Source organism: Quercus robur, chromosome 5, assembly GCF_932294415.1.
Source record: "Quercus robur chromosome 5, dhQueRobu3.1, whole genome shotgun sequence".
NCBI lineage: Eukaryota > Viridiplantae > Streptophyta > Magnoliopsida > Fagales > Fagaceae > Quercus > Quercus robur.
The window spans coordinates 35159148-35177077 of record NC_065538.1 but is presented as its reverse complement, the minus strand read 5'-3'; the positions used below and the strand labels follow the sequence as shown (position 1 = coordinate 35177077).

Here is a 17930-nt window from a genome sequence, read left to right as displayed (position 1 = left end):
AAAACTCTACTCCTCTTATCTGAGTAAGTAAATAAATAAATAAAAACCTTCTCCCAGTTAGAAATATAATCAATTTTTTAAAACATCAAGCAGTTTGCCTTTTTCTACAGATGTATCATTTCGTGGTGGCAAAAAAGAAGGAACCCACTTCACCACTCTCACTCTCCCTGTACAATCACTTTCTCAAAACACGAAAGTGCAAGCAGTCAGTTCCTATTCAAAAACAAATTAAGAACAAAATGCCAACTTCCTTAGTTAAATTCTTCTTCTACATTCTCTACTCCCTTTCCTTCACAGGTACACTATTTTCTCTCACAACATTGCAGTCTTTAAAACCCTTCAACTATGTATAGTATAGTTGAAAAACTTACATCGTTGCCTATTGTTAACTTTGTTTTGCAGATGGGACACATATGGCTTGGACTTCTTGCCACTGCAGGACATTTAACCCCAAAAGATGGTGGCTTTCATCTCTATAGTGTTGAAGAAGTAGTGTTTGAAGTTTTGGAAAGATGGTCTAGAAGAGTATGGGGCAGACAAGGTTGTTGCTTTGATGAAGAAATTGGCAAAGGTTCACGCCAAATTGGTGATTGTGCTGGCCTTCTGCATTGCCAACGTATTGGTGGAGTCCCTCCAACCACTGTTGTTGAAATGACATTTGGAAACTCTAGGTATTTTTGTGATTGGAAAATGTAATAATTCTAATTTATAATAGATGCAAATTATTAACTATTTCTCAAAATAATAGAAGAGCCTCACGTGCATGCTTAGAGGCTAGTTACTATTTAAGGGGCTACACCTGTTTGGACCAGATTTTTTTCCCCAAAATACCCCTATTTTCCTAGGTTTAAATAGAGACAAAACTAAATGATAATTTAGTAAAACTATATTTTTTAACTCCCACTAAAACATTGCCAACAAAATAGGACCACTTTTTTTTTTTTTGGTGATAAATAGGACCACGTTTGATAATTAATTCTTTCCTTACTCCATGATCTCACGTTTGTTTGTTTGTTTGTTTGTTTTTTTATTTTTTATTTTTTTTTCAAATATCTTCTTATTTATTTTGAATTTAAAGAAAAAAAACTCCTATTAAAAAAAATATTACTATGACTTCCCATCCATCTCTTTAAATTTAGCAAATTATTAACATATACCTCTCCTTCTCTTCATCTTCGGTTACCACTTTTTTTTTTTTTTTTTTTGGTGGTAAATATTACCGCTCTCTTGGTTAAACGTTTTCAATTTTTTTTAATAGAATTTGTTTTCCTTACTCCATGATTTCATGTTTGTTTGTTTGTTTTTTTTGTTTTTTGTTTTTTTTTTCAAATATCTTCTTATTTATTTTTAATTTAAAGGAAAAAAAAATACTCCTATTAAAAAACTATATTACTATAACTTCCCATCCATCTCCTTAAATTTAGCAAATTATTAACATATACCTCTCCTTCTCTTTATCTTCGGTTACTTTTTTTTTTTTTTTTTTTTTTTTTTTTTTTTTTCTTTTAGGGGAATTATGTATGGTTAGTTGGTTACTTTAAAGAAAAGAAGCAAACTCTCCTAAAAAAATCAAGCAGGTTTTATTATTAAAAAAAATAAAATAAAATCAAGAACATTTTTTCATAAAAAAAAAAATAAACAAACGTGAGATCATGGAGTAAAAGGAGAGGATGGCTACCGCATTACCAAAAAAAGTGTGGGGAAAGAAAAGTAAAGTAAAAGGAGTTTTAATTAGATTTGATGGTTGGCAGAAAAATAAAGCACGTTTTTATCATTAAAAAAAATAATAATCAAGCATTTGTTTTTGTTTTTTTAATCTCAAACAAAAAGAATCAAATTTAAAACAAAGTGATCAACTTCAAACTAAACAATTTTTAACAGTTTCCATCATGCACGCCTTTTACTAACTCACGTTCAAATAATATACATAACTAACAAGCACCAACACTTCTCCTTGCTATAAAAACAACACAAACTTCTCCTCCCTCAAACCGTTTCCAACAACACAAAGCAGATGCTGATGGTGAATCCTTATCAACATCTCCCTTTGTTTACATTTATTTACTTTTATATCTATTTTTACTTAAAATTTTTTGCTTTTTCAATAGGAATCAATGAATCGTATTAGGATTTTCATACCGGTAGACCGAGCCTTGGCGTCTTCATCCACTCCATCAATGACTTAGTAGCCGACGACGTTAGAGAGAAGAAGCACTGACATGTTCATGCAAACCTTTCTTTCACATTTCAAAGTGGAGAAGAATCCTTCCCATCAAAAAGTAATAATTTTTCATCACACCCTTAGGTTTTTTTTTGTGATTGGAAAATGTAGTAATCCCAAAATATAATAAATGCTCTAGATGATTAGAATAGGTAGTTGGGTTTTTAAGGGGCGTGTATATAAGGTCAACAAAATGTAAAAATATTTTGTAAAGAAACAGAACATTGTATTTCTAATTTACTATAGTTGGCTAAACACATTGGTTCTAAAAATTGAAAATATCACTTCTTTCTATCACCAAATGAAAAGTTACAACTATTCGGTTTTTAAATGTATATGTGGTATAAATTTATGTAGTCACGTGGCGCAATGAAGAGTGATCAATAAAAAGTCAAATGTCTCGACTATTAGTTATATATATATATATAAATATATATATCTATCTATATAATAATTAATAGTCTCATTGCGTCACGTGGCTACATAAATTTATACCACACAACTAAATTTTAAAACTGAACAATTGTGTCTTTTCATTTTGCAGAATAAGACACTGAACAATTGTATCTTTTGGAATTTTAAATAACTAACCACAACCAAAAGAAACAAATCATTACACTGTATCATATAGTTGTTTTCCCTCGGTACATATAAATATAACCGGACTGCAAAAAATATGCAATTTGCAAGCAGTTTTTCTTTTCCAATCGCACACCTCTGTCTTTGAAAAAAATCGTTGACAATCTCAACGCCAATACAGCAAGCGATCAACAAGTTCATGAAAATCACTGGTGCTTCCAAGTCATTACCACTAAGTAAACTGGAGGTGCATTTTCGTGGTCTGCCATTTTCGTCCTTATTTATCACTTCATTCTGATTTGCCTTTGTTTTTCTACTATTTCTTTGATATTTTGGCTACTGATTATGTTGTTTTTCAAGGAGTACTCTTGAATCATTGTTGAAGAAAATGGAACAATTACTGTCGGTAGGGATGATGGTACACCACATTATTTATATTTATATTTATTAACCTCAAAATTGTCTAACACTAACAGAAGTTGACTTCTCTTTAAAAAACTATATTGTTTCACAAAAAAACATAGAAGGAAAAAAAAAAAAAATAGAAAGGCCAAAATAATAAAATCTTAATTTCATGATCTGATGCATCTCTCTACTTCTCAAATTTATAGGTCCAAATTCCACCAAACCCAATAGTTTCCCATTTTTCAACTTTTATAGCATTTGACAGAAGAAGAGGAAGAAGAAGATGAGAATGAAAGCAGTGGATGATCTTATTGTAGGGGAAAAGAAACATAAATTAAATGAAAAATTGAAAACATAGGAGAAAGTTACAGAAGCACTATGAGAGAAAACAAGATTAAAAAGATAAAGAAAAAGTGGCATTGTAGAAGGAGATAATAGTCACATGAGGAAGTTGAGTTTTGCTACTTTAGCAACTTTTAAGAGAAAGGCAACTTCTTGGAAGGTACACGTAAAATACCATTCCATCCTTACTTTTATTATTTTATACCAAAAAAAAAAAAATTACTAAATTTGTTTCATTTATTTATTTCATCTTTCACTTGGGCTTTGGTTTCCAACTATCTCCCAATAGTGTTATTAGAATATTTGTGTAACATCACTCTATCAGTTAGATCTACACAGTTTCCTTTTAAATTGGTATGGGCATATAATATACTACAAAGACTAGAGATACTTAGACGTGTATACTGTATAGATTTTTGTACATTGTTGATTTAGTATTAATCACAAAATATTAAAAAAAAAATGATAATTTAAAGATTTATTTATGCAGTTAGTTTTTTAGGCCTAAATTTAGAGAGATGCTACGTCTATAATATTTTTACAACAAATCACAAGTGGTTAGTTGTTATTGGTTCAAATTTCAAACTAATGCTAAGATTACTTTTTTGCCCCAACAATAACAACTAGTAACAACTTGCCACTTAGAATTTGTTGTAAAAATGTTGTAGACATATCATTTCTCCTAAATTTATTATGTTCTTGATATCAATTAATTACTTTCTATAAAAAAATTCCAATTAACTATGAATATATATTTAATATATTTAGTCATTTTCTTATGTCCTTTTATTTTCTTTTAGTTATACAGTGTTATTTATTACCTATTTATGATTACATTTTTTTAAAATGATTCCAATGCCTGTTGTGGATAGATATAGCCATCTACCCATCTCCTCACAAGCGTTCCATGCATCTATGTTACGTTGCTAACTATTTCTTTTTAAAGTCTTAATAGTAACCATTTAAATTCAAATATAACGCTTTTTTTTCCCTTCCAAACTCATTCAGTAATTTAACCCATGCATCGCACGGGTTAAATGACTAATATATATATAAAACCGAAACCTCTGATCTCTCCACAATTTTCCACGTCAGCATTACTTAAATAAATAAAATAATTAATTAATCTATATATATATATATATATATAAATATATAACTCATGTTTGGATTCAATTAATTAGACTAAAATATTAGAGAGACTCACGTTAGGATTAAAACACAAAAAAGACTCATGTAAGGATTCAAAAAAGAAGAGAGAAAGACTCATGTTATAACTCCTCTCTTCCCACCTCAAAACCCTAGCAACCTTACCTGTCTTTCAAGTTCAAAAAAAAAGGCCACAGATTCTGCAATCTCTCTCTCTCCAGACGTAAATTTTAAAATAGGGGGAGGGGCAGTTGGTTGGAGGATGGTCCCTCCACCCACTACCCACATAGATTAGCCATGCATCCATTAGTCCTTGCAAAGAGTCATAGACCACCTATTCCCATTTAAAATTATAAATAGATGGAGATGCCACACACTCTTTCTGTAGCAAAAGGGGAAAACCAAAGACACATCAGAAAGAGCAGATGAATCCGTTCATTCCTCACTTAGACTCAGAGTTGTAGAGACAAGTCGCTGAGATGGATGGCCACATGTTGGGCAATCTTCATTCCGAAAGTGACATGTTATGTAAGTTAGGTCAATAATTGTTAAAAAAAACCACATCAATAACTGTGAAAAAAAAATTGTATTACTAGATTAATTTTAAGACGTCATACTTTGCATCAAATTCAGGAATGAAAAAAAAAAAAAAAAAAGAAACGAAATAGATTTTAGCTTATAAAATTCAGTTTTTGTAAGGTTAGTTTTGTTTATAGATCAAACATAGTACACTGTTCAACACTGAATACTCATACAATCAATTTCCAAGTCAATATTCAAGAATTAAACCAAAATTCTAACTGTACAATCATAAAAATACTATTATTAGTGTGAATTTTATGGAGTTGCAGTGTTCAAAATTTAAACCAAAATTCTTTTAAATTATCTATAATATTTTGTTCTCAGTAAATTTTCTATCTCTTTAATTTTAGTATATTGTGTTTCTTAAACTATAGAGATTTTTTTTTTTTTTTAAATTAATCAATTTCCAAGTCAGTGTTCAAGAATTAAACCAAAATTCTAACTGTACAATTGTTGGGGTTTATGCCCTAAAATCCAATTTCATGGCATGACATAAATAATTAAATTGTTTAATTATATGAGACTATTTATTAATGAACTAATGGGACATTATCTTAGTCCATGAGATGCATAGTATGTGATTTATGTGAAAAGTCATAGAAGATATAAATCACAAGTTCTTTGTAAACACAGAATTTTAGTTTGTAGTTGGTGATGAAATTGGGCGTTTCATCTGCGAAGACTATAACATATCAACTACGATGATTTGTCTTGATAATAGAAGTGGAGACTTCTAGTTGGTATGTTGATATGTTTTAAGAGTTAAGACATATTGAATTGGACCGCTGTGAGATTTGTTATTCTCCTAACGATTGTCAAATGAATAATAAATCTCACGACTTCTATTTACATTAACTCTAAATCCTGAGAGAATAATGGACCAGATCATGAGATGTAGGTTGCTTTGATATATCAGGAGTGAGATCTATAAGTAATGGTCAAAACCTCATTATGTTGGGTAACCGCATTTAATGTTGATGGAACATATATTCTCAAAATGGAATTCATAGTCTCTTAACGGAGATATAAAATATTCCCTTGAGATAAGTTTAATGTGTTTGGTTATTCAGAATGTTGGGCCCAACCACTTTAGTAAGGAGTTACTAAAGTATATATTTATGAAATTGGATTTCATAAATATATGGCGAAAAACATAAAGGATTAAACCGGGTACTCAAGGATTAAGATGTAGTAATCTTCAAAGTGGCAATCTATTTCATGACTTTGTATTACTATGAATATTTTAATGAAGGGGTTGCATGTATAATAAAGTCTTGGGATATAATTTATAGATAAGGCCTAGAGTGCAACTATATTTATATAGTGGTATTAAATATAGTTAATGGTAACTTTAGACTTGTCAAGAGTTGACAGAAAAGCCCAAGGCCTATTGGAGCTAGTGTCTTATTGGTCCATTTTGGTCCCACTCCAACCCACATACTAGAGCCCAATTGGAATGGCCCAAAAGGCTAGCCCAATTAGATAATTAGTTGTATATAAGGAGAGAAACATACATAATTTCATTAAGGTTTTCATAAGAGACTTTCATAAAAGTTTTTTAAATCATACAAAGAATGAAATGGTTTGTATGTGAGTGTTGGATATTCTTTATTCTCTCATTGGAAACTGATTGAGAGACCACACATTTTGGGCATTAAGTGGAATTGGAGTGAAGATTAAAAGTCTTCCCAAGAACTTCTGATCTTCGGTTTTGAATTTCACCACACCAAGGTACACATTCTTGTTCTCAAATTCTGAAACTTACATAGCACATGTTATCTATTGTGAATGAAGTAGATCCGCTATTTTTCCGCTGCGCACATATATTTTTCCAACAACAATCATAAAAATACTATTATTAGTGTGAATTTTATGGAGTTGCGGTGTTCAAAATTTAAACTAAAATTCTTTTAAATTATCTATAATATTTTGTCCTAAGTAAATTTTCTATCTCTCTAATTTTAGTATATTGTGTTTCTTAAACTATAGAGAGATTTAAATTTTTTTTTTTTTTAAAATTTTATGGGATGTAAAGAGATCTTTGATTTTGTGAAATAGTTTATACTCTCCTTCTTTGATTTGATTTACTCACTATCTTTGGCACTTGCCATCGGAAATTACTCAAGCCACTCTTATGGAACAAATCAGCTAATTCTCCAGTCACCATCATTGGTAAATGAGAAATCAAATCAAGGTTATAGTTTTTCTATTTGGTCCAAAAATTTATTTGCCTATTTGTTTTTTTTTTAAGCAAAAATGAAAGTATGATATTGGTTTCTAGAGTTTTCGTTCGTGATCTGATTCAATTAGTCTAGGAAAAAATTTACATTACTTATCAAAAAAAAAAAAAAAAAAGAAGGAAAAATCTTAGATTATCTTTTTTCTCAATAAGTATTAAAAAATTGTCCATGAAATTGCTATTGTCTATTAAAAAATTGCACCTGTAGATCAATATTTATATTTCTTAACTTGGCATTTTGCACCTATGGTTGAAATTTGAGTGGATCTTTGGAAGCTCAGAAATCTTTCTTTCATTCACCATGGTTTTTCATTAAGTAATTTCTTTCTCTCTTACTCCTCTTGATGAGTTTTGTTTTTGACTAGAGGAAAGATTTTTTGCTTTGAAGGTCATGAAGCACTTGTCTCATTTTATTTGTGCTCACCACAGGGAAAACATTCAGGTAAGACACATAATCTATTTTAAAGTTTGAAAATGGAAATAACCATATCATACAAGTGCAAGAGATAAATTTTTAAGGGATGAGCTTAATTGTTTCTTATTTTCAATAATAAATCATTTTACTGTAATATCAGTAATTGTTTGAGAAATCCGATATGTTCATATTGCTATAGAATAGAGAATGGTAGAAGCCAACTTTATTACAACTACTTAAATTGAGCTGACTTAATTCCATACAATTACAAAGTATAGCATGAAAGATAATGGAATTAATTGTTGTAATTTTTATTTTCTTTCCATATTTTAAATTTTCTCTATATTATTTTTCCAACTGAGCAAAGATTGAGAAAGTGATATTATTACTCTAATTTGAAGTTTAATGCATCCCCCTCAAGTCATGGTCTTTATTTATATATTTGTAGTTTATACTTTTAACCGTAGCTGGGAAATTAAGGCTTAGTTGCACAATATGTGTGTAAATTCTGATGATAGCATAAGCCCATATTTTTGGGATTAATAGTTTATAAATCCTTTGCATGACAACAATGAGATTTGTATAGCCAATCATGTTTTTCAGAATGCCACTTTAAATAGTAAGTCGATGCGTTTCTTACATTTGGGTATTAGTTAGAATTGTTTTCAAATGAGTGTACCAATTAAATTGAATGTGTATAAATTTTGTTTAACTATCTCGTGCATTGTACGGGTTGGCGACTAGTTAATTATATAACAAGTATCACTATGGAAATATAATTGCACTCTAAGCCTTATTAATAAATTATATCACAAGACTCTAATATAATATCATTTGACCCCTCCATGAAATATCCATAGTGACCAAAGTCATAATAAACTGTCACTTTGTAAACAACTATTTTATTCCTTGAGTACTTGGTTTAATCTTTTGGTTATTCATATTTATGAAATCTAATTTCAATATATATAAACTTTAGTAATTCTTACTAAAGTGGCCAGCCCTGAATAACCAATTTCATTAAACTTATCTCAAGGGGATATTTCGTGTCTTTACAGAAAGAGATTATGGATTCCATCTTGAGAATATGTGTTCCCTCAACACTACACGTGGTTACCCAACATACTGAGGTTTTGACCATTAAATTAGATCTCACTCCTGATATATCAAAGTAACCTAAATTTCATGTTCGGGTTTGCTATCCCCTAAGGATTAAGAGTCTATGAAATTAGAAGTCATGAGATTAATTATTTAGGTGATAGTTGTTAATTGAATAATTAATCTCACAGTGGTCTAGTTCAATATGTCTTACATACTTAAGACATATCAACACATCAACTAGAAGTCTCCACTTCCATGATCAAGATAAATCATCTTAGTTGATGCATTATAGTCTTCGTAGATGAAATGCCTTATTTCATCACCGACTAGATAATATATTTTGAGTTTACAAGGAACTTGTGATTTATATCTTCTATAACTAAATCACATAAATCACATACAATGCATCTCAAGGACTATGATAATGTCCAATTAGTTCATTTACAAACAGTCTCCTATAAATAAAATTTTTTTAAGGGTTATGTGAGAAGACAACTTAACAGTACCAATATGTGTGACAATAGTCGTTTCCCCATTAGGCAATTCAACCATAGTATAAGAAATAACAGTAATAGATGTTAAAAAGTTTAGTGAACAAAAAATGTGATTAGTTGCCCTAGTGTCTAAAACCAATGTGTCTATGCTATAAGCTCTTCTGTTGACAATCTTCGCAAAAAAGATAGAATGATCTAGTAGAGTACCCGCAATTGCATTATTAGGCAAAGCCACAATGTTGGCCATGTGACACTTCTGCTGTAGACACTCAATTTTGCACCCATAATTTAATCTTGGAAGATGACTGAAATGATCATTTTGAATACCCAAAAATCATAATTGCATTTCATGCATTAAATCATTCATTACATATCATAAAAATGATCTTGAGACTCTAAGGTTCGCGACGATATGCCCGATTCCCCAAATCGGCATCACATATCATAAAAATGATCTTCAGACTCTAATAATCGCGACGATATGCCCAATTCCCAAATCGGACCGTCGGATTGAAAGATATCATGAGATCAAGTTTTCACAGTTTGCATGCATTTTGTGTGGGTGAAGCTGATCACGTGTGAATAATTGAAATTAATTTTGATTGGTCAATAATTAAAATTAATTAAGTAATTTATGTGATTGGCTGTTGGATTTGATAAAAAATAAGCTTGGTTGCATAGGAATAAAATGGATAATCAGATAATAAGGGAATTGTTGATAATTAAACTTTTTAAAAAATAATTATCTTTTAGATAAAGAAGGAAGAATATTGAGAAGCCTGTCAACATGCCCTGAAGGATCCTTAGGAAGCAAGGATAGATGCTGAAGATGATGAAGAAGGAGAGACCCTTAGTGATGACGATGAAGGCAGTGACAATGGAGAGAGTGATAGTGAAAACAGTAATAGTGAAGACAGTGATGGTGGAGACAATGACAGCAAAGATGGTGACAATGAAGGAAGTGATAGTGAAGACTATGGTATCTGAGATAGCGGTAATGATAAGGGTGAAGTCCCTAGTGATAGAGAAGATGAGGATGCAGGAGTCTTTTATGAAGATAATTCTTATGATCAGGTGGACTATTATGATGAAGACATTGTGGACACAAGGGGGAGTCCCCACCTAGTTTTTGCAATGGTCAAGGAACCATATATATAGCGTCCTTTCGAGGAAGGACCTTTTGGTCTTACTATCAGAGATATGGGTTCGGAGTTATGGTACGGTCTTAGGAAGGTGTTAGACACCCAAAACCGCCCAACCCTAAGGTTGGCTTCCTTTCATTGTGTCTCTTAACCCTATTAAAGGCATATTCAACATTGCATTTATACTTACACATATGCTAGTATACATCTAACAATCAACATGGCATCAATCATTCCAAAAAGACCTAATCATACATCAATCATGGCATAATATGAACCCTAGCATGTTACTATCACACATATCATATCCAAGGTAGCACATAGGCATAGAAAGATCCAAGCAAACATGTGATTGCATCTATACTTCAAGAAGAACTCAACCAAACAAACATGTTTATCTCCATCATCAAGGCAAAATCATATTCAAAGATGCACGTTTATGTGAATGCATGACTTATCTCACTTACCTTGCTACATCTCAGCACCTATGGCATAAATGTGTGAACATGTGAATGCATGTTCATGACATCAAAACAAAGAAACACAAGATAAACCCTAATTTAATCATGTGAAAGACAAACAAACAACAAACATAGAACAAGGACTCATACCTATAGAGAGGGATCAAAACAGAGGCATAATATGTAAAACAAATGAAGAAAACAAAGCAGAAAACTCAAACTAGGGTTTCTAGGCAATGGTATGCATGCGCATGATCAAGCCTGTGTACACATAATCCAGCTTGTGTACATAGCCAAGATTATGCGCACGTGGGTTACAGCCTAAAAACTCTAGTGACGAACACATCAACATAGAAAACAGACTAAGACTTAAAAACAATGAATCTAACAACCTATCATGCTTTAAAACATAAAAACTACACAACCTAAACTAAGAACAAATATATCAAAGATACGCAAAACAAAAACTATTCCTAACATGTATTGGATCTAAACAACAAATGAAAGCAACACTTAACACATCATAAATTATTCATCAATATATCAAATCATTCAACTCTCCAATAGAAACATAATGAGACACAACAAAACAAAACATATATCTAAGAACATATAATATATAAATCAATTATGAACAATAAGAACATAAGTTATACAAAACCAAAATTAAGGAAGAGCCATCAAGAGAGTCTCACCTTGCTTATGGAACACAACTTGTTAGATATTAAACCGGCCCCTCAGTGCTTACACAACAAGATTTATTGATAATCAAGGGAATCAAAATATTCAATAGTTCATAGGTAATCACAACTCAAAATAAAATATGTTCTTGAAAATATTGTTTGAAAAAGGTTTTTTGATTTGGATTAGAAAGTAGTTTCTACCCTAATGAGTAATAGAGAGAGGTTTTGAAAAGCCAAAAACGTGCTTAGTGCTCGATGTGCAGAAAAATCAGAGTTAGAAAAGAGTTTTGGAGAAGTTTAGGTGAAAAATCAACTTTCTCTTGCTAGAGTTTGAGTTTGGAGGCATAGGGATGTATTTATATGTTAAAACTGGGGTTTTCAAGCTTATTTTTAGGGTTTTGGACATTCCAAAAGGTCTAGGGGCCGGGCCCCATCAAAGAGGGAGGCTTCGGGCCTTAAAACATGAACTTCTGAGGTTTTGGAATGGGCCTTACGTACGTAGGTTTATGTGTGCATACACAGGTTTGTGCATGTGCACGCACAGCTCCAATGGCTTGACTTCAAAATTTGTGTTTAAATTGAATCCCAGGATATCTAATTTCCAATACAACAAACCTCACTAAAAAATTCTTTGTGGATCAAGAGTTATGGTTAAAACAATGAGTAAATGTCATTTTTCAGCAATGTTTTCAAAGTGATTTGAGCACTTTTGAGTCGTGATTACTTCCAAACTATCAAAATAACTTCAATTACCTTTTGTAGACATGTCAAGCTCATCATTGGGACTAGGGACTAAAGTTTATTAACCGGGTACAAAATGAGATGTCTACAGACATAGAAGATGATAAGGAAGCTGTAGGGGGAGACTATAATAAGTATCCATGTCAGCGCCCTTCGGGTTGGAGTTGCATTACAAATGTCAGCCCAAAATTGGGCCCCCGATATGATAAGTATGGTCGGGAGATTTCTGAATTTGGTTCATTTCATAACTTAGAGTTTGGCTAATTAACTACATACACTAATGAAGAAGATGATATAGATGCAAGACTGGTTGTGCTTGATAGAAATCTAATGATCCATAGCTTCAGAAACTTAAACTTAGAGAATCTTGAGGATGAAGATGAAAGAATGGAATGCAGTGAGTTAGAGTGCTTCCCCCAATATGTTTTCCATAGTAATAAAGGGAGGTAGGATTTATTTGGAGAGTGGATGGACAACATAGAACGATTGGACGACTATGTATTTGACAAGCCTGCAAATATGGATGTTGATGGAGAAGGTTTGGATTACATGGATGAAGACCCTAGAGTATTGATGGTGAAAGAAGAAGGAACTCATTGGAGCCAGCTACCGTCACCAAAGCCAAAACCGAATTGAAGAATTGGGCATGCGAGGGAGCCACCCACCCCATGGAAGACCCTCTATAGAAGACCAAGACCACCAAGCCATTTAGTCCTACTAAATGCATTATTTCCATCCCCATTGAGTCTATCTTTGCTAATATTACTATTCCTGTTGAGTATGTCTGTGATCATGTGTCCATCCTTGTAGAGTTAATCCCTGTTGAGTCTGTCAAAAACTCTATCCCCCATAAAATAATTACTGATTCTGCTTATTTGTTGGCTTTGATTTTTTTTTTTTAATTATTTTAGAAATTAGTAAAGAAACTTTTAATGATGAGGAATTAAAACAAGGGCATTTAGAACCTATAAAAGAAGAAACCCAGTTTGTTAACTTGGGAACCGATGATGAACCTAAGATGGTTTAGACTGGCAATACTTTAATTTCCTTTAAGAATGATGCACTGGTCACAGTGCTGAAAGAATTCAAAGAGGTGTTTGCATGGTCGTATGAGGATATGCCAGGGATCGATATAGATACAATGCAACATTGCATTCCTATAGACCCAACTATTAAGCTAGTCAAGCATAAGCTGAGAAGGATGAAGCCAGAATGGACTCTTGAAGATCAAGGAAGAAGTTGAGAAACAGTATAATACGAGATTCTTGAGGGTGGTAAAATACCCAGAATGGTTAGCCAATGTGGTTCCAGTGCTAAAGAAAGTTGGGAAGGTGAGGATATGTGTAGATTTCAGAGATCTTAACAAAGCCAGCCCTAAGGATGACTTTCCGTTGCCTTATATTGATATTTTGGTTAATAATATGGCGGGAAATGCATTGTTGTCATTCATGGATGGCTTTTTAGGGTGCAATTAGATAAAGGTGGCTCCAGAAGATATGGAAAAGGTGTCCTTTATTACTCCATGGGGGACCTATTGTTACAAGGTCATGCCATTTGGCCTTAAGAATGTTGGTGCCATCTACCAGCAAGTAGCCACTACTCTGTTGCATGATTTGATACACAAAGAAGTTGAAGTTTATGTGGATAATATGATAGTGAAGTCCAAAGTGCATGAAGGGCACATACTAGCTTTATAGAAGTTCTTTGAGCGGATCCAATTTTACAAGCTTCGGTTGAATCAAAAGAAGTGCACTTTCAGTGTGACATCAGGGAAATTGTTGGGATTTATGGTAAGCCAGAGAGGAATTGAGGTAGATCCCAAAAAGATCAAGGTGATTGTGGAAATGAAACCTCCAACGATAGAAAAGGAGATCCAAGGATTTTTAGGAAGGATCCTAGCTCACCATGACATGTGAACCACTTTTTCGATTGTACAAAAAGGAAGTCCCTATAGTATGGAACGAACAATGTCAAGAAGCTTTTGAGAAGATTAAGAATTACTTGATGAAGCCACCAATACTGGTTCCACTAGTACTAGAAAAGCTGCTATTGCTCTATCTTACAACCACAGATACACCAATGGGGGTTTTACTTGCTCAATATCTAGAGGAGTCTAGGAAGGAGAATGCAATTTACTATATTAGCAAGAAGATGATGGCTTATGAAGAGAAGTATTCAGCACTTGAGAAGACTTGTGTTGCATTGGTATGGGCTACCAGAAAATTCAGACATTATATGCTTGCTTTCCAAGTCCTGTTGTTAGCTAGAATAGATCCTTTGAAATATTTGATGGAAAAGCTGGTGCAAGATGGGAAGATAGCTAAATGGATTTTGCTTTTGTCAAAATTTGATATAAAGTATATGACTCAGAAGTCCATAAAAGGAAGGGCAATTGTTGATCATTTAGCCCATTGCTCACTTGAAGAAGCTCAAGAAATTCAAGGAGACTTCCCAAATGAAGATATTATGATGAGTTGGAACCATGGAAGATGTATTTTGATGGGACAACTAATCAGAACGGAAGTGACATTGGATTTCTCTTAATTTCTCCAAAAGGGATGCATATCCCAATTTCTTGTAAGCTTAACTTTCCCGCCACTAATAGTGCCACAGAATATGAAGCTTGCATTATGGGATTACAAGCAGCCCTCAGTCTTGGAGTGGAAGAATTGGAAGTGTATGGTGACTTAGCTCTAATAATTTTTCTGATTCAAAACATATGGAAGATCAAGGAGGAGAAGCTAATACCTTATCATGAATGCCTTCAGAAATTGGCATTGAAGTTTGGGAAGATTTGATACCAGTACATGCCGAGAATGCAAAACCAGATTGTACATGCTTTAGCAACATTAGCTTCTATGATGGATGGGCCTAAGGAAGTCCAAGCCCAACCAATAGGGGTAGAGCAAAAGGAAGAGCTGGCTCACTATATGTCAATAGAGGGAGATGGAGAACTGAATGGGGAAGGTGAATGGTATTCAGATATCTTACAGTATCTTAAGGAAGGGACATACTCAAAGTCTACAGATAAGAATGATCAATTGACCATTTAGAGGTTGTTTACTAATTACATCATCTGTGGTGAGAGGTTGTATAGAAGGTCATACAATGTAATTCATCTCCTTTATATGACTGCTAAGGAAGCATAATAGGTAATTGAAGAGGTCCATGAGTCAAGCTATCGGCCAAGCACACATGTTGTCAAAGAAGATAAGGAGACAAGGTTATTACGGGAGCACTATGGAAGTAGATTGCGCAGCCCATGTTTGGACATGTCATCAGTGCTAGGTCTATAGAGATTTGAAGCACATGCCACCAATGCCGTTACATATGATGAATTCACCATGACCGTTCTCTACAAGGGGCATAGATATTATTGAGAAGATCCACCCAACAGCATCGAACAGTCATGAATTCATATTAGTGGCCATTGATTACTTCACTGAATAGGTTGAAGCTGCTTCATACAAGGTGTTGAATTCAAAGAAAGTTGCCCAGTTCATTCAGAATAATATCATCTGTCGATATGGGGTACCACATGAAATAATTTTCAGATAATGGATTGCATTTCAAAGGAGTGACAGAGAAGTTACTTCGAGAGTTCGATATTCAACATCACTGATCATCGCTGTAAAGTTGTAATTTACAACTATGTGTTTTGTTGGCTTTTATTCCGTGCCAAATTTGATTGTAATTTTATTCAATCTTTTGTACCCTGTATTTATTGTGGGATTTAATTGTAAGGGTTGTGTGTGTGAGAGAGAGAATGTGAAGACTCAAGCAAATTGAAGACTGAAGAGTTTTCGCGGGTAACTCGCGAATAAGCATCACGCGAAATGATGCATATGCCCTGCACATGATTGGAATGTGAAGAGTTAGGACAGGATGGAGATAGTTGTGTTTCGCGAGTAGCTCGCAAGTAAGGCCTTCCCACGAGACACTCGCGAAACATTCTGTTTTGCTAGATTGTCCTATTTGATACACACTTTCTGTACCCACACTATATATACCCACATTACTCACAAATGTTGAGGAGTGATTCTGAGAGAAAACCCTAGCCACAAACCTTGAGAGTTAGAGATTGTTATATCCACAATCTTCTACATAATTGCTTGTGGATTTTCCTCAACTCCTACCTCTCCATTTTTATATCCTTGAGAGGTTGATAGCTCAAACACTTACCATACCTTTTCAGAGTGTTTAGTGGGGTTTTGGTGCTACTGGGAAGCATTGGAAGAAGCCAAGGATGGCAGATGCAACATGGAGCTTGTTGCGGGATCTGAAGAGTTAGACAAGATACGATTCTGAGAAGCCTTGTTGGAGTAGGAACTTGGAAGGCTTAGGTACATCAGGTAGATTAGGCTTTGAGGGTCTCTTGCTAACTCATGTATCCTAACTGATTGTCTAGTGGATCGATTACTGCTTGGAGGGCAGCGGAGAGGTTTTACGCTGAGGACTTCGATTTCCTCTTCGATAACACATCGCTGTGTTGTCTTTGTGTTTGCATCTTTCTTCCCTACTCTTTTACCTTTCTTTTTACTGCTGTGTTATTATGAATATGGGTTAGAGTAGCTTGTTTGTTTATATGCTCGCATTTACTCTTTTTCGCACTTAGTAAAAGTTAGAGTAAAATCTATCGAGTCGTAATTTTTATTTGGGGGTCTAAATAGCTCTTGTGTTTTCACACATTTTAGAGCATTCAATCGCCATATCGTCCCCAGAAAAATGGAGTAGTTGAGGTTGCAAAGAAAAACATAGGGCAGATTTTGAAGAAAAGCATGAAGAACTACAAGGATTGGCACTTATAGTTGCCCTACGCACATTGGGAATATAGGACATCAATTTGGTCATCCATAGGAGCCACCCCTTATTCGTTGGTGTATGGAATGGAGGTTGTTCTTCCCATTGAAATTGGTATCTGTTCATTAAGGATGGTACTAGAGAGTGAAATTCCAGAGGGTGATTGGTCGCAAAGCAAGTATGATTAGTTATGCATAATGGATGAGAAGAGGTTTAAGGCCTTATATCACATTCAAGGTTTCTAGAGGAGACTCAGAAAGGCTTTTGACAAGAAAGTACGAACTAGAGATTTAAAGATAGGAGACTTAGGTTGAAGGAGATTCAAGCCCCAGTCCAAGAGATGAATGGAAAGTTCAAGCAGAATTGGGCAGGTCCATACATCATCAAGTATATATATTCGGGAGGAGCAGTAAGGTTGATGGACCTAGATGCAAACCCCTTTACTGAACCCACTAATATGGACTAGTTGAAGAAATACCATGTCTGAGGTGGTTGTAAGTTATTTTTATTTTCTGTCTTAGGATTGTTTACCAAAAAAAATAGTAGATTGAAAACCCAAAAGGGTGGTCTACGCAA

At 33.6% G+C, this 17930-nt stretch overlaps 1 protein-coding gene across 1 annotated transcript; it reads left to right on the top strand.

Annotated features, from left to right (window-relative positions):
• Window positions 1-345: 345 nt before the first annotated feature.
• Window positions 346-10514, top strand: LOC126728147 (thaumatin-like pathogenesis-related protein 2). Its single transcript, XM_050434017.1, has 3 exons — window positions 346-671; window positions 7947-7959; window positions 10335-10514. Exons 1-3 carry the CDS (start codon window positions 346-348, stop codon window positions 10512-10514), a joined length of 519 nt encoding a protein of 172 aa, XP_050289974.1.
• Window positions 10515-17930: the final 7416 nt, after the last annotated feature.